Source organism: Ictidomys tridecemlineatus, chromosome 2 (genome assembly GCF_052094955.1).
Source record: "Ictidomys tridecemlineatus isolate mIctTri1 chromosome 2, mIctTri1.hap1, whole genome shotgun sequence".
Classification (NCBI taxonomy): domain Eukaryota; kingdom Metazoa; phylum Chordata; class Mammalia; order Rodentia; family Sciuridae; genus Ictidomys; species Ictidomys tridecemlineatus.
This window is the reverse complement of record NC_135478.1, coordinates 9915080-9942176: the sequence shown is the minus strand read 5'-3', so window position 1 is coordinate 9942176 and position 27097 is coordinate 9915080. Positions and strand designations below refer to the sequence as shown.

At 63.0% G+C, this 27097-nt stretch overlaps 1 protein-coding gene across 1 annotated transcript in view; it reads left to right on the top strand.

Moving 5' to 3' along the window:
* The window catches only part of Cacna1a (calcium voltage-gated channel subunit alpha1 A), a 168258-nt gene that overhangs the window by 113731 nt on the left and 27430 nt on the right, over positions 1 to 27097 (top strand). The window contains 11 exon segments of the mRNA XM_078025870.1: positions 648 to 1096; positions 1665 to 1800; positions 3163 to 3292; positions 5953 to 6012; positions 6592 to 6698; positions 13790 to 13889; positions 15505 to 15665; positions 16250 to 16387; positions 18221 to 18422; positions 19278 to 19442; positions 21786 to 21896. Of these exon segments, the coding sequence (XP_077881996.1) occupies positions 648 to 1096; positions 1665 to 1800; positions 3163 to 3292; positions 5953 to 6012; positions 6592 to 6698; positions 13790 to 13889; positions 15505 to 15665; positions 16250 to 16387; positions 18221 to 18422; positions 19278 to 19442; positions 21786 to 21896 (1759 nt within the window).

The following is a 27097-nucleotide window of genomic DNA, read 5'->3' as shown; positions in this document are numbered from 1 at the left end:
GGGTTAGGTTGGTTAGTTTGGTTGATTGGGTTAGTTGGGTTGGGTTGACTTGGTGGGGCAGTGGGATTGGTTGAGTTGATTGGGTTGGTTAGTTGGTTTCGGTTGATTTGGTTGGGTTAGGTTGGTTGATTGAATTAATTGGGTTGACTTGGTTGGGTTGACGTGGTTGGACTGGTGGGGTGGTGGGGTTGGTTGGGTTGGGTTAGTTGGGTTGGTTTGGTTGGTTGGTTAGTTTGGTTGGTTTGGTGGTTGGTTAGTTTGGTTGGTTTGGTGATTGGTTAGGTTGGTTGGGTTAGTTGGGTTGGGTTGACTTGGTTGGGCTGGTGGGGTGGTGGGATTGGTTGGGTTGATTGGTTAGTTGGGTTGGGTTGATTTGGTTGGGTTAGGTTGGTTGGTGGGTTGGTTAGTTGGGTTGGGTTAGTTGGTTGGTGGGTTGGTTAGTTGGGTTGGGTTGACGTGGTTGGGCTGCTGCGGCGGTGGGACCGGTGGGTTGGCTTGGTTTGTCAGTTTGGCTGTGGCTCTGGGGTGACCCCAGGCGGGTGTGTGCTAGGCAAGCGCCCTGCCCCTGAGCCACCCCAGGCCGTCCCTTGCTGTCCCCGCCGTCCTGACTCTGCTGTGGTTCTTTTCTGCTGACCTGCCTTCCTCAGAGAGAACCAGGGCACCGGGGTCCCTGTGTCCGGCCCCAACCTGTCCACCACGCGTCCAATCCAGCAGGACCTGGGCCGCCAGGACGCGCCGCTGGCCGAGGACATGGACAACCTGAAGAACAACAAGCTGGCCACTGCGGAGCCAGCCAGTCCCCACGACAGCCTGGGCCCCGCCGGCGCACCCCAGAGCCCCGCCAAGATGGGGAACAGCACGGTCCCCGGCCCGACGCCTGCCCCAGCCGGCAACCCGCACAGCAGCGCCGGCCGCCGGGTGCCCAATGACCCGGGGCCCCCGTCACACCCCGGCGCCCCCAAGGCCCCCGAGAACAGCCTCATCGTCACCAACCCCAGCAGTGGCCAGGACGCCTCGGCCAGGACCGGGAGGCCCGAGCACACGGCCGTGGACATCCCGCCCCCAGGGCCACCCCTCAACCACACGGTCGTCCAAGGTGAGCGGCCGGGGGACCTGGGGACCTCGGGATGTCAGACAGGCGCTGCCTCAGCCCAAGGAGCGTTAATGTCTCAGATATTAGATCCAGATGTCGCCATTTCGACCCGCGAACCGTGTTTTCTGAATCGTTACGAGACGCTCTGCCTTCTCACCCTGGGTCCTGGACGCCCAGTGTCCCTCACATCCCGGCCTGTCCCCATCGAGTCTGGCCACGTGCCTTGTGCCCAGTAGCCACACAGCGTGGAAAGGGGTGCCGTGGCCTGAGCCCATGTCCCCCTAAGTGGGGCCGTCAGCACCCCCTGGGTGCCCCCAGCCTCGGCATGAAGGTCAGGCGGGACAGGGACAGGAGGAGCCCAGCAGACTCAGGGCCACAGAGTGGCTGGGAACAGGCTTTCTGGGGCCAGGCGGTTCAGGTGTCCCTCGAGGCTGTGTGACCTGGGGATCATGAAGTGCCCCCCACAGGGTCAGTGAGGACGCGGCCACGCGCCCCGCCCCTGGGGTGGGGGAGCCTCCGGGCCCGGTGTGGACGGGAACCACGGAGGGAGCCCCGGTCCTTGTCCCGACAGTGAACAAAAACGCCAACCCCGACCCGCTGCCGCGGAAAGAGGAGGAGAAGAAGGAGGAGGAGGAGGAGCCCGGGGAGGACGGCCCCAAGCCCATGCCCCCCTACAGCTCCATGTTCATCCTGTCCACCACCAACCCGTGAGTAGGCCCGGGCCAGGCAGGCCGGGAGGGACGAGGGCCAGGGGCAGGGGGGCCACCCCCCAACACCACCTCCAGCCCCGAGTGGCCCGTCCTTGAGTCGTGTGACAGGATGCTGTCACAGTGCATCGCGGGCTGGCCCAGGACGGTGCCCTCGGCCGTCGGCGCTCCGATGAGGCTGCGATCCAGAGCTCAGTCACCACCTCCTTGGAGACCCCCGTGTCCCACTCGGCATTGGTGACCCTCTGGTCCTCGTAGTCCAGGCCACGCTCCAGATGAGAGCCCCAGGCCCACGGCTGATTCTAGGGAGGGAGGGAGGGAGGGACGTCTCTGTGACCCATCGGTCCCCAAAACCCTTCATCCCCCTTTTCTCAGCCCAGTGTGGGGACCAAGACTTCCAGAGTCGCTGGAGCCACAGTGTTGTAGGGACAAACGAGGCAGGGCACCGAGGACGGCAGGAAACAGTTGTATTTGGCTGCAGCCAGGCTCAGAGGGCACAGCTTTTGCTGTCATCAATCAATCCCCTGAACCCCGAGTTCAGGGAGTTTCAGAGTTTTCTACCCAGCATGTAAGGGGAGGGGCCCAGAAGTTCACAGTCTGCAGAAGTTCACAGAAAAGCAGCTTTTTCTGTCACTGTTCTGGGCAAGTTAACTCTTCAAGGACAACACCCGAGAAGGGGAGAGCTTCTTCTCCCCTTTCTTCCCTCCCCCTGCCAGCTGTGACCATGGAGCCCATTTGTGACTTATCTTAAAAATGTAGACATCTCTGTGAAGCCCAGCTCAGGGCCAGAGGCCTTGTTTGCACATTTCTACAAACTACTATACTGGATGCGTTTGTGAAAAACTAGTAAGGGGTGTCCACACCTGGAGTGCTGGCATCTTCCCGGCCAGTGGCCGAGTAAAACAGGGCGACACGAAAATAGGGAGTTTATCTACACTGGGCTCTCTTTTTTTTTTTTAAAGACAGAGAGAGAGAGAGAGAGAGTTTTTTGATTTTCGGCGGGCATAGCACATTTGTATGTGGTGCTGAGGATGGAACCCAGGCCGCACGCATGCCAGGCGAGCGCGCTGCCGCCTGAGCCACATCCCCAGCACCACATTGGACTCTCCTGCTGCCAGTCCTAAACTCAGCCGTGGGGAAGAGGGCTTTCTGTGGAGGGAGGGCCACTCCAGCAGGGTACACAGGACATGTCCATGGCTCCCCTTGGGAGGTCTCCCCTGCCTTCTTGGGGTGAGGGCCCTCGATAAAGGGTGGCTCGGTGGGTGCGGCCCTTAGAAGTTAGGGATCTCGCACGGTGCTGTGGTAGCAGGCCTGCGATCCCGAGCTCTGAGTGGACCTCTGCACACCGTCTGTCCCCAACAGCCTTCGCCGCCTGTGCCATTACATCCTCAACCTGCGCTACTTCGAGATGTGCATCCTCATGGTCATCGCCATGAGCAGCATCGCGCTGGCCGCCGAGGACCCCGTGCAGCCCAACGCGCCCCGCAACAATGTGAGACCCGCCCCGCCGTCCCCTTCCTCCTGTACCCCAGACTCGGGGCCCCGGTGGGGGTTGACTGGGGACAGCCTCGGGCACAGCCGTGTCTGCAGGGAGGGGAGGCACGTCCCTGGAGGGGACCACCCAGCTGGATCCCCTGGTGGGGGTGGCGGGGACAGGACAGGATCATGCTCTGCCTGGAATGGAGGGGGCCAGGGGCTGAGCCGGGGTGACTTAGACGTGCCCCCTCAAAAGCCAGCTCTCCCCGTGGAGTCCCCCACAAGGACATGAAGCTTTGGAGGAAGGACGGGCTGGGAGGAGCCCGAGGGTGAGGCCGGGAGAGGAGAGGCCAAGGGGAGGCCGGGGCAGAAACAGCCCAAGCTTTTACTTTTGGAGAACAGAACCCTCTGGGGTCCAGGGTCTGCTAAGCCCCGTCCACCCGGCCCCTGGCTGTGTGTGTGCCCCACCCCGGGCCCAGCTGCCTGAGCTGCCCGAGCTGGACATCCGTTGGACGGGCGGGCAGTCGGTCGGTCGTCCAGTCTGTCTGTCCTCGTAGTCTCTGGAGATGCTGGAGACTGGACCTAGGGCATTCGGCCTGGGCCCAGCCCCAGCCCAACGCTGTCTTTATTTAGAGTCAGGGTCTCACTGAGTGGCTTAGGGCCTCACCGTTGCTGAGGCTGCCTTTGAACTCCCGATCCTCCTGCCTCAGCCTCCCCAGCCGCTGGGATGACAGGTGCGGCCAGGGTGCCGGCCACCATGACTTATCTAATCCCAGCAAAGCCCTCTCCAGGTGCCCCCAACTGATGAAGGAGGGGTCAGACCCAGAGAGTGGGAGACAAAGGGGGAGCAAGTGACCGTCCCGGGTCACCCTGGGGATCTGCCGGTCAGAAGTGAGCCCTGGCCCTGGTGGAGAGGGGCAGCGGCTCACCTCATGGGTGGGCCACCTCCTGGGGCCCTGGCCTGTCCCCTCGCTCTCTGCCCAGACCCACAGTCGCCCTCCTCACCCGCGGCGGAGGCTGGGGCTCCTGCTAAGTAGGTTAGTGCCCAGGGCGCGGCTCGTAGGCCCGCGGAGGCTGTGCTGGGGCCGGCCGGACGGCAGCCCCCCAGGTTCCCTCCTGCTCCTAGTTCCCGGGCCTCCCAGCTGGCAGGGCAGGTGACGCAGGGGCTGCAGAGAGCCTGCTGGGGCCCGGGCCAGCACCCCGCCCAGCCCACACGGGAGTTCGGGTCCTCAGAGGCCCGTGGTGACCCCGTGCGCCCTGCCTGGCCAGGAGGGCCGAGGGCGCAGGGCGCAGCGCGCAGCTCCGCAGGGTGGGCGGGGCCAGGATTCCTGCTGCCCCTGGCGGCGCCCAGGACGGTCGCCCCACCGTGGGGACCGCCCAGCTCAGCAGAGCCAGAGAGTCCACGACGCGGAGGTGACCACAGCCCGGTCCCTCGCTCCCGCACCCCGGTGGCAGCCACACCCGGGACATGATATCAGAGCGGCTCCTGCAGGCCCGACCCCAGCTGCTCGGGCACCCACTCAGCAAGCACCCTTGAGCGCCTGCTGTATGCCTGGCCCTGCACTAGGAGCTGCAGCAGCCACAGGGGGACTATCTCTGCAGGACTGATGTGGGGGACAACGGGATGATTGATACCATAACAGACAGCTCCCCGGGAAAGGATGAGGGGTGCGGGGACAGGATTCCAAGGCCAGGAGGTGGCATTGTAGACAGGTAGCCGCCGAAAGCGTCGCCAGGAAAGCCATTCCCAGCCAAGCATGGAGGAGGGGACCCCACAGGATGCAGGGAAGGGCGTTTCAGGCAGAGGGAACAGCCTGTGCAAGAGCCCTGGGGTGGGATCGAGGAGGCAGGAGGCCAGGAGCAAGGGAAGGTGGAAGCAGGGCACCGTGTCCTAGGGAGGTGACCAGAAAGTCGTGCAGAGCCGCTAGACCAGCAGGAAGACTGGACTTCATCCCAGTAGCGGAGGCAGGAAGGGCGAGAGCCTGCCGCAGGTGTTCACAGGCGCCCTCCGGTGGCCGTGTCCAGTAATTACCAGGCCCTTAAGGGCACCGTTGGTCAGGCCACACCCTGGGTCGCCACCCAGCTGGGCTGTGCGCGGGGAGAGAGTCGGGGCTGAGGGTCGGTGATCATCCGGGCAGAAACTGGTCGAGGCTGAGACAGTGGGGCGGGCGGACGAGAATCACCACCCTGGTGGGAGCGTGGCCGTGGGACACAGACGGTGACAGCAAGCAGCCAGGTGGGCCCCAGTGCTTAGGAGACACCACATGGAAACAGACCTTGCCCAGAGACCCAGCGGAACCAGGACGCAGTGGGGACAGGATCCAGTTACCCCTGAACTTGTCCAGGGCCCCCTCAGCGCACGTAGAGCTTGGGGCAAATACACAAGGCCCCTGGATGCTGGCCTCGGCGCCCGCCGTCCTCACGGAGAGATTCCATGGGATTTGCTGCCATCTGCTGGAAAGTCTCATTCACAACCTACAAATCTAGGGGTGGGAGGGCTTTTGTGCAGTGCACGCCCTGCCCAACCATATATGACAGATACGCTTCCTCTGGGTGGAAACTCTGCTCCTTGGGGACTTTGCTGGGGGCCTCACAGACCAATAGGCAATTGCAGTATTTACAGGGGTCTCTGCTGGAGCAGGTCGGTGATCCCTGCCCTCTTCCTGCCCCCTGCAGGTGCTGCGATATTTCGACTACGTTTTCACTGGCGTCTTCACCTTTGAGATGGTCATCAAGGTGAGCGCGGGGACAGCCGCCAGCGCCCCGCGGGGTTCTGAGCCCCCAGGACCCTCCGGTGCAGACGGCTTCCCTGAGGCCTGGACATGGTGCATGTGACCGAGGGGCGGCCACGAGAGTCGGGAGAGGGGCAGGGAGGGGAGAAGGGCGACGGCGACACCTGGAGGAGCCGCGCAGGGGGCGGCCCACCGCGGGGCTCTGCGCCCGGGGAGCGGGGCTGGGCTGGGTGTGCGCCGGCGCCCTCTGGTGGCCGTGAGCAGGACCGACCTGAGGGCGGACGGACCTGGAAGCCAGCGCAGGTCCCCGGTGGACCATGCGGGCGGCACCGGGTTGGTGGACAGAGTCCTGGGGGTTGGGAAGGCAGAGCCCCCAGGGCTGGCTGAGGACCCGATCGAGCGGCAGCCCAAGGTCTGGAACCAGCGAACCCTCGCTGCCTGTCACCTGGTGGGGCCTCCGCCCCCCACGCGGGGCCCTCGCTCCTGCCCCAGGCCCCGCGGCAGGGGAGGCCCGTCCACCTGTCCCCGGCACTTTCTCCCGCGGGCCGCCAGGGCCGAACCTCAGCGCCTGCTCTTCCCGCAGATGATCGACCTGGGGCTGGTCCTGCACCAGGGCGCCTACTTCCGCGACCTCTGGAACATTCTGGACTTCATAGTGGTCAGTGGGGCCCTGGTGGCCTTTGCCTTCACGTAAGTCCCCACCCGAGGCCTCCGCTGGCCTCCTGGCCCCCATCCTCAGCCTGAGACCACCTGCTGGCTCAGGGGACCCGCTCTCAGGGCGCAGAGATGGGGCGCGTGGGCTCTGGGTGGCGGGAGGTGCCGCATGTCACCGGAGGAGCTTCCACCGGCTTTGTGCACGTCAGGGAGAGAGAAGGAGCGGGCGTCCCTTCTCCTCCTCCCACGGCAATGGCCCGCCACCGGCCTCCTGCCGTGCTGCAGGACATCTCATCTCCCCTCTGCTCCGCCAGCCCCCCAAGAACCTCTGTCTCTTTGGGGTGCCCTGAAAAGACCATCATGGATGAGTGTGCATGACACCCCACCCGTGCCTGAAGGCCCCGTGCCCGTCCACCATGGCCCTGTGTCTTCCCCGCCTCCTGGCAGCCTAGGGCCCTCCGCCCTCCGCGGGGCTAGATCAGGCCACCTCCAAGATGGTGCCCAGGGGCTGGGCAGCCCTTCCAAGATGCCACCATGGCGCTTAGTGCCCACTCCAAAACGGCACCTGACGCGTTCCGGGCAGCCCTACCCAGGGGCCCCCGAGTTCTGGGCAGCCATTTCAAGAGGCACCCTAGAGCCTCAGGTGTCCAAGTTCTGGGCTGTTCCAAAATGGCACCCAAGTTCTAGACGGCCATCTCAGGATGTGGCCCGAGAACTAAGTGACCAGGGTTCCAGTTCCGAGCATCCGTTCCGAGATGGTAGCCCTGATGTCCACTCCAAGACTCGGCTGCCCCGAGTCCTGGGCAGCCATTCCAGATGATCCCAAGCCGGGTGCTCATCTCAGGATGGTGCCCACCGGCCGCGCAGCCATCCCAAGGTCTGGCTCCTGAGATCTGGAACCTCGGTTCTAGGTGACCATTCTACCAGATGGCCCCCGAGTTCTGGGTGGACTCCCACACTGGCACCCAAGTTCTACATGGCCATCGAAACGGTACCTCAGAACCAAGCGGCCACTGCAAGGTGGCCCCGGATTCTGGGTCACCGCTTCATATGGCACCCTTGGGCTCAGTCACCACCCCAGAATGCCACCTGATGTCCGGGAAGCCATTCCAAGGTGGTCCCCAGGAGCTGAGCAGCCACTGCCAGGTGGCGTCTGAGTTCTGGGCGGGCTCCTCCAGGTGACACCCTGATTCTGGACATGCGTTCCGAGACGGTGACCACGAGCTGACCAGCCAGCAGCCCTCGTGCTGTCGATGCTGGACGAGTCGGAGATCTCCCGACTCCAACCCGGGGACAATCCTGAGGCTCTGGGGGACCCTTAGGTCCCCTGTGGCCCTCACAGTGGATCAGCCCCGGGAGGGAGGGTCTGGCCAGGGTGGGAGCCCCTCTCCCCAGACCCCCCGAGCCTCGTCCCCTCGTTCCCTTCTCGGCAGGTGCAGGGTCCCCCGAGCGGCTCCTGGCCAGACAGGAAGGGCTGGGCTTGTGAGAGGACAGGACCGTGGCCGTTTCCGGCTTAGGGCGAAAGTGGGCCTCGCTGAGGCTCTTCCCTGCAAACAGGATGGGGTCAGAGGACCAGGAGGGGGCCAGGGGGTCAGGACGCCCCAGCGCGGGGCAGAGGCACACCGTGTCCCTCTCCGGGCCACAGGCCACACCGCCCACTCCTCTCCTCTTCCTTTGCTCTCCCTCTGCCCACCCTCTCCACCTCCCCCTCCCCCCTCTTTCCCTCCCTCCTTCCCCTCCCCCTTTCCACTTCCCTATCCCCCCTCCTCCTCCCCTCCCCTCTCCTCCTCCCCTCCCCCTCCTCCTCCCCTCCCCCTCCCCCCCTATGCTCCTCCCACCCCCTGTGGTCACCCTGAGCTGTGGCCTGGGGAAGGCCAATACTCTGTCCTCATCTGGCAACAGGAGACCTGTCCCCAGGCAGCCCAGACGGGAGGACCAGCTCAGGCCTGGCCACAGGTGGCCTCTGGACGGGTCTGCGGGTGCCCCAAGGGCTCAGGATGCAGCAGCTCAGGAGGCGGGGTGGGGTGGGTGCTGGTCTCGCCCTCTGCACAGGCCCGGGCTGAGCTGGGCTCACCCACTCTGTCCTCCACACCAGGGACCCTGCTGCTGCCCGCCACGTCCCCTTCCCAGCTGACCCCGTTTCTGCAGGGGGGCTGCAGAGGACCCAGCACCGAGCCATGGTCGCTCTCCCGGGCCGTGTGTTCCACGGCAGCGTCCAGGTCTGCAGGCTGGGAACCTTGCTTTAAAGCAGATCCCATCTGCTCAAACAGGTGTCGGGGGCTGGGCAGAGGAGAGCGGGTCCCACGCAGCCCCACGGTGATCACGAGGAGGGGGAAGAGGGTCCACCAGGGCCCCAGGGTTGCACAGACCCGGCCCTTGATGGACGGCCTGTTAGACTCTCCCAAGTGCAGTCATGCTTCACTCACGAGGGGACACGGGGAGAACCGCATCCCAAGATGATTCTGTCACTTTCTGTCACTCTGCAAACATCACAGAACAAACTTACACAAACCAGCCCCCGCCCTGTCCCTGGGGGTCATAACCTGTGGGCCACCTGGGCCAGGTGTCTTTACCCGGAGCTCAGCTGGGTGCAGTTGGGTTGCCTGCAGCTCACAGAACGAGCACCTGCACCAGGCTTGGTGGCTCACGACTGTGATCCCAGCGCCCCAGGAGGCTGAGACTGGAGGATCACAAGTTTCAAGGCCAGCCTCCGTAGTTTAGTGAGACCCTGTCTCAAAACTTAAAAAATAATAATAAATAAGAAGGAAAGAAAGGAAGAAAAAAGAAATGTGGACATGTTTGAAGGGGAGAGCACTTGCCCGGGGGCCTGAGGCCACTCCCCAGCACCCAGAGGGGGACACAAAGCCACCTGCACCCTTGAGAGGTCCTGCTTAAAGCTTTTTTCAATCCTTCCTGTGCCAGGAAAGGTCAGGACAGGGATGCCAGGCCGTCCCCCGGGCTTGACAGGTTTGCAGATCTCGCAGGAAGCGGGAGCATGAGATTTTGAGCGTTCTGGCAAGTGCCAGGAATTCTCTAGAACAAAGCTTCATAGCGAGGAGGAGCGCACCACAGGGGGCACCTTAAAACCAGGACAGTGGGCCACAGTGGGCGGGAGAGGAGGCCGAGGCCCCGCCCCTCAGTCCCGCCCTCCTCCCTGCTGAGTGGGCAGCTGGCTGGGCACCTTGATCCAGCCACTCCTGCACACCCGAGACCCAAACCTCCAAACAGCCAGAGCAGGAGCCCTCGAGCTGCTGCTGCCTGGTTCCCAAAGTCGCCCCCTGGCCGCAGGTTTCTGACCTCCTTTGCCTGAGGCGTGTGGCCCTGTGAGGACTGTGTCGTCCTTTCTCGTCATCGTGTGGTGTCCTGGAGCGGGTGCCCCGAGGCCCCGCGGCTCTTTGTCCGTCTGCTCACAGAGAGGGCAGGACACCCCGGCCCTGGGCCAGCCTCCTCTCCCAGGACAGGCTCCCGCACCCAGCTGCGTGTCCTCGTTCCCCGTGTCCCCTCGTAGGGACCCTGGGCTGGGGGGCAGGAGAGTCGTCCGGGTGCAGCCTTCACCCCCGGGGGTGGGAGGGGCACAGGCCCTAAGTGGACTCTGTGGTCACAGCCCACAGGCGAGACCCAGGGCCCCGGGAGCCGGGGCTGCGAGGAGGAGGCTGCCCCTGGCTCGAGGCCCTGGTGGGTGGTGGCCGGGACCCCTCCCCAGGGCCGTGACTGTGGCCCCGTCTCCACCCTCCTGCCCGCTCCTGCCCTCTGCTCTGTGTGGTGTGTGTGTCCCTCATCGCTGACCAGCCATGTCCATGTGGCCACCATGAACGCACCATTTCACCAGCCCCGGGCCAGCGTGGCCCGCTCCGTGCCCATGCATGGGGCCGCCGGCTGACGTTCCCCGGCAGCTGGCAGATCATCATCCCACCCTCGCTGCCAAGGGTCCATCTGGTGCCGCCACTCGTCCCCCAGGGCAGGACCACGGGCCGTCCCAGCTGGCACAGCACCCTGATCAAGCCGCTCCTGCATCCTCAGGAGCTGCGCTTCCAGGAAGCCAAAGAGGAGCCCTCGGGCTATCTGCCCCTCCCACGAGGGCACCATTTTTCTTATATCTGACGAAACCGAGGAACATCAGAGCTCCAGATAACGCACCTGGGTTTGAATCTCCACCTGCCACTTCCTGGCTGTGTGCCCTTGGGAAATCAGTCTCCCTCTCTGGGCTTTAGTTTCCTCATCTGGAAAATTGGCATAATGGTGCCATCTTCCTGCAGGCAAGTGCGGTGACATTCGGAAGACTTGGTCAGTAGTTGAGGCTAACATTTCTGTCACCGATGCCTCCTAGTCGTGAAAGTAGAAGCTACACAATCGCACGGGTGTCCCTTAATTCTCCAGTGCTGAACCCTGAGGACCCCGTGCCTTGGAGAGGGCGGCGGAAACTGCAGAAGCGTCTCCCTTTTAAAGTCGGCGGGTTTTTGTTTTACTTTAAGGGTCTCCCTGTGCCGCCCAGGCTGGCCCTCATCTCCAGGGCTCAGGAGACCCCCTGCCTCAGCCTCCCTGCCGCGGCCTCAACACCCACCCACAGCCCCGGGGCTCCCGCATCCCTCGCGCCCTGCCCTGGTCCAGCCTGGTGGTGCCAGAGTGGACTCCAGGCCCGAGGGACGCTGCAGGCCCAGAACCGGCCTCGGGCTGCCCCAGGCTGGCCCTGAGACTGAGCCTGGTTTCGGGGCGGTCCTGGAGGGTGCGGCCGGTGCAGAGGACCCCCAGGGTGGCCTCTGCTGACCTGGGGTTCCAAGGCCGCCGGCGGTGTCACAGATGAGGACCGCCAGGCAGAGGCGGCAGAATTCAAACCCAGGTCCTTCCCCCAAATTCCGCCCCTTTAAGAGGCTCCCGCAGCCCCTGGCAGTGACCTTGACAGTGACCAGTCCTGCCGCTGGGACAGACTGGGACGGACTGGGCCTGCCCGGGGTGGGGACCGGGGGAGGGGCTTCGGTGGAAGGATGGACCCCAGGGTCAGAGCCGGAGCCCGGGGGGCTGGGGCGCCCAGGTGTGGCCAGTGTGTGTCCTGAGGCCGCTCACGATCTGTCTCTCCCTCCAACGCCACCTCGCCAGGAGCAGCACACGGTAAAGTCTCTCGCTCTGTCTCTCTCGCTCTGTCTCTCTCGCTCTCTGTCTCTCGCTCTCTGGGTCTCTTCCGTGGCCTGTGTCCTTGCTGCTGTCCTGTCTATGGAGGTGACCAGAACCTGCTCCCGAGGGCCACAGCCGCGACCCGCCGGTTCTTGCAGAGACCACAGAGGCCAGGGGTGTCCTCCCGGGGCCAAGCTCAGCAGGGACAGGGAGCCGGGGCAGGGCGGCAGTGAGGGCCACCAGGGTCCCCAGGACCCCGGAGGGAGCAGGCGCTGGCTCTAGGGGGCATGTGCCCTGCCCAGTGGCTGGAGGCTGAGGCAGGAGGATGGCGAGTTCGAGGCCAGCCTCAGCCACTCATACCAGGTGGCCGGCCTGAGCCAGAGACCCGCGCTGTGGCACCTGTGTCCAGTGCTTCCTCCTAAGGGAGCCGGTGGGTGCCAGGGCCCCTCAGCCCTCGGCGGCTCCTCTCCGTAGTAAGGCCCCAAAGCCACCAAGGAGTGACCGTCTCCCCCCACGACCGGGTGCGGGATTCTGCTCTGCCCCGATTTCCCCCGGTGGCTGCCCCCACGGCCTCGAGGCTCCCGTGCGGGACGCAGCCCCATGCTCCTGGGGGGCACCTGGATTTAAACCACGGCCCCGAGCTGCAGGCCCAGGCGGCCCCTTGGGTCCCCGAGAAACAAGAGGGGGGAGCCCGAGGGAGCAGATGGCGGGAAGGACCCTCTCGCGCTGCACGCCCTGGCGCCGGGCTGGGGTCTCTGGAGCCCGGAGGTCGGGGTCTGCAGCCCCGGCTCCGACCTGAACCTCACGTCGGGGGCAAGTGAGGGGTGGGGAGAAGAACCCGGTGACACGGAGAATGGCCACGGAGGAGGTCGCAGCCGGGTGGAGGCTGAGATACTCCCCAAATGGCCCCAGAGGCTGCCTGAGCCGGAGGCAGGGAGGCAGGACAGGGAGGCCAGGGAGGGGAGGTGCGCCCAGGGTGCACGGAAAGGTAAGTGGGCACGGGCTTCCAGGAGCCCTGAGGGCCACACCTGGAAGTCACTTGCTCTTCTGAGAATTCAGAGGCCCCAGCAAGCCGCCACCCTCGTTGGCCACTGGGTGCAGAAAAGAGGAGCCGGCGCAGTGGCGCTCGGCTCGGGAGGCTGAGGCAGGAGGATCTCAAGTTCAAAGCAGCCTCAGCCACAGCAAGGTCCTAAGCAACTCAGTGAGACCCTGACTCTAAATAAATACAAAACAGGGCGGGGACGAGGCTCGGTGGCCAAGAGACCCTGGGTCCAATCCTTGGAACCAAAAAAAAAAAAGATGGAAGAGGAGACCCAGGCGGGGGGAGAGGGCGGGCGGGGATGGGGGTGGGTCTGACCTCAGAGGGTGGCCAAGAGGGACGGGGACGTTCAGGCTGTGACCTCCGGGGTGCAGAGGAAGGACAGGTGGTCTGGCTTGGTCACCTGGGTCGGTGCCATCGGCAGCCTGGGCACCCAGCGCCGTCCTCTGGAGTCTGAGGGTGGAGCCGCGGGTGTGGTGTCTCTGGGTGGCATCTCCCTGGCAGAGAGGGCTTGGGCGCGTGGAACCAGGCGCCACCCGGCAGCTGGGAGGGCGGCTGCTGCCCCCGAGGGCCGGGCACGCGGAGGGGGCCTGAGGGCCACTTTAAATGCCCCCCGTCCTGCTGGACGGAGGGGACGCCCGTCTGCTCGGAGCCCCCAAGACGGTGGCTAAGTGACACTCTGGCCACCAGACCCAGGCCAGGCGCTTTCTAGAAGTGGCCATGCAAGCATTTGGGGCTGGGGCAGCGGGCTCCCCGTACCGATCTGGGGGCCACTGGGCTCAGGTCCGGCCAAGGGCAGAGCCTTCAGCAGACCCGGAAAATAGAGCCACAAGACCCACCGCTCGCGGCTCCCTGAACAGGGAGTGGGAAGCCAGCCCCGCGGGGAAGGGGAGGGTGGGAGCGGCCGGAGCTGGGGCCTCCCGCCTCCCAGCCTGACACCCAGCCTCTCTTCCCTTCTCCCCCTCACGTCCGTCCACAGTGGCAATAGCAAAGGGAAGGACATCAACACCATCAAATCTCTCCGAGTCCTCCGGGTGCTACGACCTCTGAAAACCATCAAGCGGTTGCCAAAGCTCAAGGTGAGACTGGGGCCCGTGGGGAGGGGGGCCCGTCAGGTGGCCGTGTACAGTTGAACAAGTCGCGCACTGCTCAAAACCACCACCACTGATGGAAGGAGCCGCTGGTAAAGCTCAGCGCCGCCCTCATCTGCGGGTCTGGGTGTTACTACAGATGGCCTGCAGGTGGCGGTGAAGGGCCAGACCTAAGGCCTCCGCGTGTGATTTCCCACCAGGTGAAATGTGTGGCCTTCAGACACACAAATGTCTAGGCCCCCAGACCCCTGTTCCAAAACAGCCAGACCCCACATTCCCAAAAGCTCCCTGTTCCAAAAAAAGACGGAAAACAAACCCTAGCACTCCCACAAGTGCTGTGCCACCGAGGGCCACCGGGATTCTCTCCATGTGTCAGGCCAGCCGCCGGCTTCCCACCAGCCAGGTTGTCAATCTTACTTAAGAGAATTTACTTTGAAAGGAAGCACGGCCTCACCTCTCAGTTCCAGAGCCCACTCTCACAGAAGGCAACATGCGGATCTGTCATTAACACGTAGCCAAGGACGGCTGCGCAGCGGCCCTGAGCCTGCTGTGGGCCCGGGTTGGAGAGTGACCAGGGCAGTCGGAGGAGGAGGGGGAGGAGGTTGTGACCCGAGGTTCAGCCTCATCCAAACCAGCCTCTGATGTCCCCTCCGGAGGCAGCACCCTGGGGAATTTGGAATCTGTCGGTGGCGTCCCTTCTTGGCTCGGTGATGACCAGAGGGACCGTAGCCGCCCTTTGGGGTCAGGGCCAGCATGGGAATGCTCCTCCCGGGGCGACTGGGGACCCTGCCTCTGTGTCCCACGAGGCTGTGGCAGCCCCTGGTGCCTTTGAGGTGGAACCGGCATTGCCCCGAGGAGCTGGGGCGAGGCCAGGGAGGCCAGGGAGAGCGCTGGGGCTGAGCTGCTGGGGTGGGCCCTGGCTCCTGGGGAACACAGAAGGAATCCGTCTTACGTCAGGCGCACAAGGTCACCTCAAAATCCACAGAGCCCCTGACTGCCCGGGAGGAAGGAGGGAGGAGGCCAGGAGTCCAGGCACCGGGAGGAACCCAGAATTGACAGGCGGAGGCCTCTCCAGTGAGGATCCTCCCCTGGTCCTGAAGAGCCCCCACGCCAAATTGGAAAGGCCCTGGAAAGGGGCAGCCGGCCCAGGGGTTCAGACACATGGAAACCCAAGACCAAGGCTGGGTGTTGGTGGTGCCCACCTGTGACCCCAGCGACTCAGGAGGCTCAGGCAGGAGGATCCCAAGTTGGAGGCCAGCCTCAGCACCTTAGCAAGACCCTGCCTCAAAAAGAGCTGGGGACGTACCTCCGTGGCAGAGTGCTCCGGGTTCCACCTTCAGTGCCAAAGAGAAGGGGTTGGGGGGGCACCCGAGACTAGACTAGGAGCAGCTCCGACAGTTCCGCCAGCCAGGTGACCGTCCCTGAGTGACTTGGGCCTGACCTCCGCGGTGAGGTAGCAGGTCAGGCCTCCCTCTGTATCTGCAAGGGACTGGCCCAAGAGGCCCCTCAGATACCCAGCTCCCTAAGGGAGCCGGGCGGTCCCGGGGTGGCGCCCCGAGCGCTGTGGCCCCGGTGGCCGGCGCCTCACGCCCCTCCGCCGCAGGCCGTGTTCGACTGCGTGGTGAACTCGCTCAAGAACGTCTTCAACATCCTCATCGTCTACATGCTCTTCATGTTCATCTTCGCCGTGGTGGCCGTGCAGCTCTTCAAGGGCAAGTTCTTCCACTGCACCGACGAGTCCAAGGAGTTCGAGAAGGACTGCCGGTGGGTGTCCCTCCCCAGGCAGCCCCCGAGTGGGCACCGCGGGGACAGGAACAGGCCCTTGGGCCTGAGCCTGGGCATGAACCCAGGGCGGCTCCCTGCGCTCTGGCGGAGGGAGGTTGGTCATCTGGAGACCCTGGGTGGCTGCAGGGTCAGTGGGAGCCGCTCTGCCTCCCGGTGACCTCTTCGCAAGACTCGGGGAGACTCGGGGAGACCCAAGAGGGCTGGGGGGTGGCGCAGGGTCAAGTGCCCGGGCTCGATCCCGGGACCGCACAAGTTTTAATTAAATATGATAAAAAGGGCGGGGTGTGGCCCCCTGTGGAGCAGCCCGGGTTCCAGCCCAGCGCCGAGAACGACACCACCAGGTGTGACCTGGGAGCTGGCCTTTCCCCGGTGCAGGGTGGGGACATCTCCAGGCAGCCTGGTCCCCATCTGGACCCACGTACAGCCCCCCAGAAAGCGCAGGAGGAGCCACCGAGGTCGCTGCTTCTGGGCTGCCTGGGCTGGTGTCCCCCTTCCTCCTCCTGTCCCTGGGGGCCCAAGCCGAGTCCGTCCCGTCCGACTGGCTCACGGCCCCCCCTCGGCAGCGGCAAGTACCTGCTCTACGAGAAGAACGAGGTGAAGGCCCGGGACCGGGAGTGGAAGAAATACGAGTTCCACTACGACAACGTGCTGTGGGCCCTGCTGACCCTCTTCACCGTGTCCACGGGAGAAGGCTGGCCGCAGTAAGTGACCCTCGGGCAGGGCTCGGGGGGCGGGCTCAGGGGGAGGGGCTGGAGGCAGGGCTGGGGCGGGGATCGGTGGGCGGGGCTCAGGGGGAGGGGCTCGGAGGGCGGGGCTCAGAGGGCGGGGATCGGTGGGCGGGGATCGGTGGGCGGGGCTGGGGCGGGATCGGTGGGCGGGGCTCAGGGGAGGGGCTCAGAGGGCGGGGCTAGGTGGGCGGAGCTGGGGCGAGGCTCAGAGGGAGGAGCTCGGAGGGCGGGGCTGGGGGCAGGGTTGGGGCGGGACTCGGTGGGCGGGGCTGGGGCGGGGCTCGGTGGGCGGGGCTCAGAGGGAGGAGCTCAGAGGGCAGGGCTGGGGCGGGGCTCGGTGGGCGGGGCTCAGGGAGGAGCTCGGAGGGCGGGGCTGGGGGCAGGGCTGGGCGGGGATCGGTGGGCGGGGCGGGGCGGGCCTCAGAAGGCGGGGTTGTGGGTGGGGCTCAGGGTGGGGCGGGGCGGGGCTCGGTGGGCGGGGCGGGGCTCGGTGGGCGGGGTGGGGCTCGGTGGGCGGGGTGGGGCTCGGTGGGCGGGGCGGGACTCGGAGGGCAGGTCGCCCACCTCGCGAGACAGGAGGGACATCACCCAGCCCCCTCCCCGAATGTGCCCCTGCATCTGGGGACTGCACACTGCACAGACCACCTGTCCCCGTGATGAGGTGGGGATGTCACTGGGCCAGGGTGACACTCTCACCCAGGCCGGGCCAGGACCAGAGTGAGAGAGGAAAAGCCGATCGTGCAAGCCCGGGTGGACCCCGTCTTTATTTAAATTTTGGTATTTGGCCCAGTGGTGGCGCGCGCCTGTCATCCCAGCAGCTGGCGAGGCTGAGGCAGGAGGATCCCAAATTCAAAGCCAGCAACTTAGCGAGACCCTGTCTCAAAATAAAGAATTTTAAGAAGGGCTGGGGAGGTGGCTCAGTGGTCAGGTGGCCCTGGGTTCAACCCCTGGAGCCATGATATGTGGCTCACGGTGGACTTTGTGGAATTCATTTTGATGTTTTTAAATGTCACAGATTTTTTAAATCTTAATCTCTTGTATTTTGGGAGCCCCCATGATTTGTGTCCAAGGTAAATGTGTCTCCCTCCTCACCCCTGGCCTAGGCCTCCTCCCAGAGGACTTGGCAAGGCCAGAATGAAGGCTGCAGAGTCTGGCATGTGCTGTCAGCACCTTTATCCCCAAGCCCACTTTGAATGAATTCTTAAAGACACCCCTTGGACAGCCTTTAGTCCCACCTGTCAGAGAACCATTACAGTATACTTAATGATTTTGTTTGAATAAGGCACCTTCCAAAAAAATATATCATCTTGCACTCGTGAGTCTGTCACATCTACTCTTTGAAGGTGTGGCTTAAACAGAATTCTTAAGCAGTGCACACCCTTTGCAACTGTACAGGGCTTCCGGGCACATATGTGTTCCCCACATGTCACACCTTCTCAGCACCCACCAACACTGTGCTTAAAAACTACCCCCCAACATGACAAACTCCTGCCCCTGTGACTCCCGACTTGCTCCCATTCATGACTGTTAACTTGGTTTCAAATCCCAACGTGACTGCTCCTGAGTAGGTGCCTTCCACGAGTCCCTTTCGTTGCTGAGCCTTGTCTCCCCGTGGGCAGGAGGGCGCCAGAAACGACCTCCCCCGAGACGATCACTGGGAAAGTAAATCAAGCGTTGACAATCCCTCCCGGCACATCATGGGCCCTAGATCCGCGGCGGGCGCGTTGGGGCCACCATCCGCCTTTCCTCTTCCTGTCCCGCCCACCCTCACCTCCCGCCCTCTCCTCCCTCCACCACGCCACGCAGGGTCCTCAAGCACTCAGTGGACGCCACTTTCGAGAACCAGGGCCCCAGCCCGGGGTACCGCATGGAGATGTCCATCTTCTACGTGGTCTACTTCGTGGTCTTCCCCTTCTTCTTTGTCAACATCTTTGTGGCCTTGATCATCATCACCTTCCAGGAACAGGGGGACAAGATGATGGAGGAGTACAGCCTGGAGAAGAACGAGGTGCCGTCCCCTGCGTCCTGTGGAAACGGTCACACACACCCAGGACCCCACTTCTGGGGGCACCTGGGGACCGAGGGCAGCCCTGCCGGGGTTTCCCGAGGAAAACACCCCTCACTGTATGGGTCAGTTCAGACCAGGGCCCGCTGCAGTAACGAGCAGCCCCGGGCATTTTCAAAGGCGCTGACTTCTTGCTCACGTCCCGTCGCCTGTCCGAACCGTGGGTGGCTCTTCTCCATGACATCTCTAGTCCTGTCCCGGGCTGGTAGGGAGGCTGCGGCGCCAAGCAGGAGCAGGTGCAGCCCAGCTCTCGAGGCGGGGCGCTGAGTCGTGCCGTCACTTTTGCCCCGTGTTCTTGAGCCCCTCGTCCATGTCGGACGTCAGGAGGGTGGGGAAGCAGCACCTTCCCGTGGGAGGGCCAGCAAGTGGTCACAGATGAAAGTCTAGTCACCGAGAACACCACGGGGGCCCTTTGCCCTCTGGGACCACCCAGGCTGCTCAGAGGACCCAGGGCACCTGCCTTCTGTGCCACTGATCCCTCGGACTCAGTGGCCACTATTTCTCCTTCTCTTTATCCCTCCAAGAAAAGGGGAAGGAAAACCAGGCGGCCCCTTAGAAAGAATGGCTAGGCCCCGCAGTCAGACCTCGGGTGTCATTCAGATTCGGCCCATGCAGCAGCTGAGCCATCTCAGGCACGTGGCTCAGCCTCTCTGGGCCGAGACAGCGAGGCTGTTGATGGACCTTCTCTGCGGGGTTCCAGGGGATCACAGGGAAGCCCAGGTCCAGGCACACCTGGACTCCTGGGGAGTGGGGTCCGCAGGGCCCTGCGCCTGCTCACGGCGGGCCTCCCCCCCACAGCGGGCCTGCATCGACTTCGCCATCAGTGCCAAACCGCTGACCAGACACATGCCGCAGGACAAGCGCAGCTTCCAGTACCGCATGTGGCAGTTTGTGGTGTCCCCGCCTTTCGAGTACACCATCATGGCCATGATCGCCCTCAACACCATCGTGCTGATGATGAAGGTGAGCCCCCGCCACCGGGGTCGTGCAGCGCCCCAGCCAGACCACACTCGGGGACGCCCGCGAGTTCCCTACCTGCTGTCCCACTGCCCGCACTCCCCGCGTCCTGCCCGCCCAGCTGCATGTGCAGACCTTCCTCCAGGAAGCCTTCCCTGACTCCCTGGACCGCACAGAGGCCCGTCCCCACCGCCTCCTGGCGATGGCCTCCGTGTGGACGTGCAGCAGGACTTCCCTGCCCCTGAGGGCCCGGGGGCCCCCACCTGAGTCCCCAGGTTCAGAGGGGGCCGGCTCCCGGGCCCTGCTGGCCCCAGGGTGTCTGTTTCCCAGTCAGTGAGAGGAGGAGGGGTGGTGAGGAGAGGACCTGCAGCCTCCACCCCCGGGGGCCAGAGGACCAAGGGAGGGAGGGAGCTGCGGATCTCTTCCTTCTTCCCCAGCCGCGAGTGGAGCCCAGGGCCTCCTGCGCCATGTGCCCGTGCCCGCCACCTGGCCAGTCTCTTTTTCTTTGTGCCGGGGATTGAACCCGGGGCGCTGACCACTGAGCCCCAGCCCCAGCCCGAGTTTGTATGTTTTGGAGACAGGGCCTCCCTGAGTTGTTCAGGGCCTCACCTTTGCTGAGGCTGGCTTTGAACTCACCATCCTCCTGCCTCAGCCTCCCGAGCCGCGGGGTGACAGGTGTGGGGCTCTGCACGCAGCCTGGCTGTGAGTTCTTGACAGTGAAAAAACTGGACCGAGCTCCCCTGAGGCCTCCCCTGCACGGGGCCCTGCTCTGGGGAAACGTCCCAGACAGTCCTCAGACGCCTAAACCCGACCCCGCCTGCAGGGACGTGCTCTCCCCCAACCCACGCACCCCGGGGGCTGAAGGCCGTGAACCAGGTGCAGGGCCTCGGGGAGCCGGCGGGGCGCTGGTGCCAGCCCTGGGCTCCACCCCAGCGGCACCATTCACGAGTTGGCCGCCCTGCCTACCATCGGCCCCCCCACCCAGCGGCCAGCCGTCTGCACACTCCCTGGGTGACGGGCCTCTCACGCTGCAGCTGTTTGGGGTTTTGTTTAATTACTGTAAACAGGAGGCCCAGGACTGTGCCGTTGAACTCTTGGGGAGGTTTGATTCCTTAAAACTCACACTTTTGCCGGGCGGGCCCCTGGTGCGCGCCTGAAATCCCAGCGGCTCTGGAGGCTGAGGCAGGAGGATCCCGAGTTCAGAGCCAGCCTCAGCAATGGCGAGGCCCTAAGCCACTCAGAGAGACCCCGTCTCTAAATAAAATACAAAATAGGGCTGGGGAAGGGGCTCAGTGGTCGAGGCCCCTGAGTTCAATCCCTGGCACCAAAAATAACTAAAAAATAATAATAAAAGAATGAAGACAGTTGCACTTTTTCACTTAAGATTTACTTAAATCTTAATGGATGTTAAGCTTTTAAAAAGGAGAAGGCTGAGGGGCTGGGGCTGTAGCTCAGTTGGTAGGGGCTTGCCTTGCATGCAAAGGCCCTGGGTTCAATCCCAGCACCACAGAGAGAGAGAGAGAGAGAGAGAGAGAGAGAGAGAGAGAGAGAGAGTTCTAGAAATGCTAAGGTTCTGATGGAGATGCCAGTTACCTTTATGATCATTGCACGTTGTGAAATATCACAGTGTGCTCCATAAAAATGTACAATTATTATGTGTCAGTTAAAAATTATAAACGTGTTTTTTTAATTTAAAATCTTTTTTTTTTTTAGTTTTCAATGGATCTCTATTTCCTTTATTTTTATGTGGTGCTGAGGATGAAACCCAGTGGTACACGGGGCTGGGGCTGCGGCTCAGCGGTAGAGCTCTGGCCTCACATGTGTGAGGCCCTGGGTTCCGTCCTCAACACCACAGAAAAATGAATAAATAAAATAAAGGAATTAAAAATGTTTGAAAAATAAATAAAAGCAAAGCGCAAGTTGGGTGGGGTGGGGCACAGCTGTAACCCCAGCCACGGGGGAGGCTGAGGCAGGAGGATGGCAAGTTCAAGGCCAGTCTACTTCGAAGACCCTCAGCAACTAAGCGAGACTCTGTCTCAAAAAAAATACGAAACGGGCTGTGGCGGTAGCGGGTGGAGAAGCCCCCGGGCTCGGTCCAGTGCTGCACAAGGCAAAGAACAAGGGGTGCTACGGGGGGCGGTGGACACTGCCCTGCGGCGCGGCCAGGCGGCCCAGGACACAGAGGCCGGGACGGTCTCAAGACAGTTTTGACCCTGAGCGTGCAGAGACTCCGGGCGGTGGCTCTGGACCCTCGGTGCTCCCTCAGCCCTTGCTGGGCGGGTTGGGCGGGCCAGGTCACTCCCGGGAGGACCAGGGCCACAGCCGCTGCTGACACCCCCCTCCCCCCAGTTCTACGGCGCCTCGGTGGCCTATGAGAACGCTCTGCGGGTGTTCAACATCGTCTTCACCTCGCTCTTCTCCCTGGAGTGCCTGCTCAAGGTCATGGCCTTCGGGATTCTGGTGAGTGGCCTGGGCTCTGCCCTGCGCTGGGGGCCCGCTCTGGGCGGGGCTGAGGGTCTCCCCACCCGGTCCCCAGGCCCCACCCAGGTGGCGGCTGCACAGCTCCCGTGACTTCAGCCCCTCCCCAGAGATTCAAGGGACACCAGCGAGACCAGGCACTTTGGTGACCTGCTGGGCCAGGGACATAAGGATTCAGCTTTTCCTCCAGAGGATCCCAAGGAGGGAAAGGAATTGTCAGCCGTTTCAGAGACAAGGAAGCAGACCAGGGAGGTCAAGTCTGGGGGATTCAAACAGTTTTACCCACAATCCACTGGGGGAGTCCACCTAACTGTGGAGCCAGCACCCAGACAGCCTCAGCCAGGCCAGGGAAGTCGGTGGCCAGCCTCCCGCCTGCCTTGTGCTCTGAAGCTGTCGATTCTCCATTTTTCTTTTTCTTTTAAATGCGTTCCATGAGCCGCTGACTTGATTTCGTCTCGTCTACTGCATGTAGTCTCAGCCCAGGACCCTCAGCCTCAAGGAGAGCTGAGGATGGGGGGGGGGGGGGGTCTGTGAAATTAGGGAGAGAAGATCACTTCTTTATTTTTCTCCAGCCGCTAACTCAACTCGAGTGTTTTCTTTCGTCTTGAAGGTAGATGTGCTGGTCAGTTTTCCATTACTGTGACAGAACACCTGAGGTTGTTTACTTATAAGGAGAAAAAGGTCACTCTGGCTCACAGTTTCAAAGGTCTCCGTCTGTGGTTGCTGGGCCTGCTTGGCTTTGAGCCTACAGGGAGGCTCACGGAAGGGCACGGTAGAGCAAGGTGGTCCCCACAAGGCAGCCGGGAAGCCAAGGAGAGAGGAAGAGGAAGGGCCAGGGTCCCGGTGTCCTTTTCAAGGGCACGTCCCCAAGAACCTAACTTCCTCCTGAGGGTTCCCCACCTCCAGTGGAGCCACAGCTGGAGAGCAAGCTTCAACGCAGAGGCCCTGGGGCACACTCAGATCCAGACTGAAGGTTAGGGGGCCTCCCGAAGGTCCCCAGTGAGAGGCCAAGCTGGACCTTGAAGCAGGACGTCAGCTGTCCTGGGCCGCAGCCCCTGGTCTCAGCCAGCCGCTCAGGAGCCCCCGTCCACCCAGGGCTTAACGCGGCCATCCGCCAAGGGAGCTCGCCAGCCCCTCCCCCACAGGGCCCCTGGGACGCCAGATCCAGGAGCCTGGTGCAGAGGGCCACCAGCAGGTGCCGGGAAGGGCTGTCAGAAAGGCCGCCACTGGCCTTTGCCCCCCAGAGAAACGGCTTTGTCCCCATCAGCAGCACTTGGGGAGGTCCCTAAAATTGAATGACGGGGGCTGGGGACACGGCTCAGCTGCTGGGGTGCTCGCCTCCCAGGCCAAGGCCCTGGGTTCAGTCCCCCCAAAAAAGGAATGGTGGTCTAGGGCCACCTCCAGAGGTGCTGCCCACCAACAGGTGCTGCGCCGTGTGGTGTGTGTGGTGTGTGTGGTGTGTGTGGTGTGTGTGGTGCTGTGTGGTGTGTGTGGTGTGTGTGGTGTGTGTGGTGTGGTGTGTGTGTTGCTGTGTGGTGTGTGTGGTGTGGTGTGGTGCTGCACTGTGTGGTGTGGTGCTGTGTGGTGTGTGTGGTGTGGTGTGGTGCTGCACTGTGTGGTGTGGTGCTGTGCTGTGTGGTGTGGTGTGGTGCTGTGTGGTGTGGTGCTGTGCTGTGTGGTGTGGTGTGGTGTGGTGCTGTGTGGTGCTGCGCTGTGTGGTGTGGTGTGGTGCTGTGTGGTGTGGTGCTGTGCTGTGTGGTGTGGTGTGGTGTGGTGTGGTGCTGTGCTGTGTGGTGTGGTGTGGTGCTGTGCTGTGTGGTGCTGTGCTGTGTGGTGCTGTGCTGTGTGTGTGGTGCTGTGTGGTGTGGTGCGGTGCTGTGCTGTGTGGTGTGGTGTGGTGTGGTGTGGTGTGGTGTGGTGCTGTGTGTGGTGTGGTGTGGTGTGGTGTGGTGTGGTGTGGTGCTGTGCTGTGTGGTGCTGTGCTGTGTGGTGTGGTGTGGTGCTGTGCTGTGTGGTGCTGTGCTGTGTGGTGTGGTGTGGTGTGGTGCTGTGCTGTGCTGTGTGGTGTGGTGCTGTGTGGTGTGGTGCTGTGCTGTGTGGTGTGGTGTGGTGCTGTGCTGTGTGGTGCTGTGCTGTGTGGTGTGGTGCTGTGTGGTGCTGCGCTGTGTGGTGCTGTGTGGTGTGTGTGGTGCTGTGTGGTGTGGTGCGGTGCTGTGTGCTGTGTGGTGTGGTGCGGTGCTGTGTGCTGTGTGGTGTGGTGCGGTGCTGTGTGCTGTGTGGTGTGGTGCTGTGCTGTGTGGTGTGTGCTGTGTGGTGTGTGTGGTGTGGTGCTGTGCTGTGTGTGTGGTGCTGTGCTGTGTGGTGCTGCGCTGTGTGGTGTGGTGCTGTGTGGTGCTGCGCTGTGTGGTGCTGTGTGGTGTGTGTGGTGCTGTGTGGTGTGTGTGGTGCTGTGTGGTGTGTGTGGTGTGTTGCTGTGCTGTGTGGTGCTGTGCTGTGTGGTGCTGTGCTGTGTGGTGTGGTGCTGTGTGGTGCTATGCTGTGTGGTGTGTGTGGTGCTGTATGGTGTGTGTGTTGCTGTGTGTGCTGTGTGGTGTGTGTGTTGCTGTGCTGTGTGCTGTGTGTTGCTGTGCTGTGTGGTGTGTGTGGTGCTGTGTTCCTGTGTGGTGTGGTGTGTTGCTGTGTGTGCTGTGCTGTGTGGTGTGTGTGTTGCTGTGTGCTGTGTGTTGCTGTGCTGTGTGGTGTGTGTGGTGCTGTGTTCCTGTGTGCTGTGCTGTGTTGCTGTGTGTTGCTGTGCTGTGTGGTGTGTGTGTTGCTGTGTGCTGTGTGTGCTGTGCTGTGTGGTGTGTGTGTTGCTGTGTGCTGTGTGTTGCTGTGCTGTGTGGTGTGTGTGGTGCTGTGTTCCTGTGTGGTGTGGTGTGGTGCTGTGTTGCTGTGTGTTGCTGTGTGGTGTGGTGCTGTGTGCTGTGTGTGCTGTGCTGCGGTGCGGTGTGGTCTTTACAGCGTTGAGGTCTGAGCCCAGGCCGACTCTCCTTACCTGGGAGCCACCCCCTCAGGGGTAGAGCAGAGCTTTGCTTCTGTTTTCGTGAGTCAGGGCCTCAGGAAGTTGTTGAAGCTGACCTCCAACGTGGGGTCCTCCCGCCTCAGCCTCCTGAGTAGCTGGGACTCCGGTGTGTGGCTGTCCATGAGTACCTGGGGTCTGAGTCACACCAGGACTGTGAGCGCTGGCATCAGCACCAGCCTGGTGGAGGGTGCCACCTGTGGGCTGTGTGGCCCGCGTGGATCACAGGAAGATCACGGCCCAGGCTCCTAGAGGTGCCCCGCCCCCTGCCAGTGTGTGGCCCCACCAAGTCCCCTGGTCTCCTGGTGTCCAGCTCTTGACCATGAAGAGGTCTGGCACCGGGTCCCCAGGCCAAGAGGAGCTGGCCTCCACTGACCAAGCGGCTCTCCTGCGGGGCCGAGGCCGCTGTCCCTCGCCCTGGCCAATCCTGCCCCGAGCTCCCCTTCCCATTTGACACAAAGCCCCAACTTTCCCCCGTGGGAGTCAAGCAACAGAGGGGGGCCCTGTACCCCGGGGCTCAAGGCGGGTCCCCAAACACCTGGGGGGCGGGCTTCACCTGGGATTCCTCAGGAGCAGAGCTTGCCACAGGACTGAGTGCCAGGATGTGTCTGCAAGGTCACCTGGCCAAGGACAGGGGGGGGGCGGTGGGGAGGGCCAGGGAAGTCCAGGCCACTGGGGATCAGCTCCACTGGGGGCCTCCAGGTGGCAGCAGAGGGCAGGGGCGCCGAGGAGGGAGCTGCGTCCTCTCTGGCTGTGGTCACAGTCCAGGCCGCTTCCAGGGGCCACAGAGAGGGGTCTGCGGCCAGACCGCCCTGACCTCGCCCCGTCTCCTCTGAAATGCGTGGGGACGTGGGGAGGTCCCAGCAGCCCCTGCCACACACCAGAAGTGCCTGCATTCCTCTCAGGCAGTTTCAAACAGTGTCGCCTGCTGAATACTCAGTAGCGACCCTTGTGACCCCCTGCCCCCCAGAACCCCGAGGCCCGGAGCTGCAGCTCCGAGGGAAGCCGAGTTCTGAAATGTGGATCCTTCCAGGCTGCAGGGCTGCCTGGGGTCAGGCCCTCCGCTGGCCACTGAGAATGAGGCCCAGGTCCTGGCCTGCGTCAGGGGGACACAGCAGGGTGCTGGAGGAGGAAACTGGAGGAAGGCCCCTCTCCAAAAGGACCAAGCGTCCTCATTTCAGTGCCAAGTTAAGGGGAGCAGGGGACTCTCAGGGGGCTCAGGGCTGGGGTTTTTATCAGATGGTGTGGGGTATTTCAAAATTTTAACAACACAGCTGTCCCAGGGTGTCTGAGTTGAGCCAGCCGCCAGCCCAGAGACGTATCAGTCAGGATAGATCAAGTTAAGCTGCAGTAACAAAAAACCCTACCTCTCAGTGGCTTTAATCAACAAAGGTGGTTTGGGGGTTTTTTTTCCTCCACCTGCGACACAGGGAATTTTCGCCTTCTGTTTACTCACGACCCAGGCTTATGGAATAGCTGCTATCTGGATGTTGCTGGTCACAGGCAGGAGTGACTATGCTACCTCAGCCACACAGCCCCATCTAACCAGGGGCCAGGAAGTGTAGCCCTGTGTGTGCCTGGAAGGCCTCAAGGCCCTTCCTCCAGTGCCCAGTGACCTCTGTCCTCCTTCTCCAGATCAGGAAATGGAGGCACAGAGAGATCAAGCCACTTGCCCATAGCCACACAGCTCCAGTAGTAGAGCTGGGATTTGAACCGAGAACCTTCCCTCCCTTAGTGGGTGTGCTGTAGGCCCAGCAGGGTCCTAACCTCGACTCACCTGGGTGCAGAGCAGGGCCCCCCTTCGGCTGCTGACCTCCTCCAAGTGAAAATGGGTGATGCTCTTTCCCTCTGGGGGCCTTGTGAGGCGCAGTGACGTCCTCTATAGAGCAAGCAGGGCTTGGAGAGCCCTCCCAAGTGTTGGAGAGCGGCCTCAGCCCCAGAGGGCAGCCCCCTCCCCAGCAGAGGAAGGCCAGGCCTGGAGGCCCCGGAGGGGACTCAGCAGAAGCCCTCCAGCAGCCCTAGACTGGCAGCAGGGCCTTTGAGTGGGTGTGACTGTCCCCGGGCACCAGCTGTCCTGCCCCTGCCAGCTGGGGACGGGGGCCTGGAGCCCTTGTTGGCATCTCTG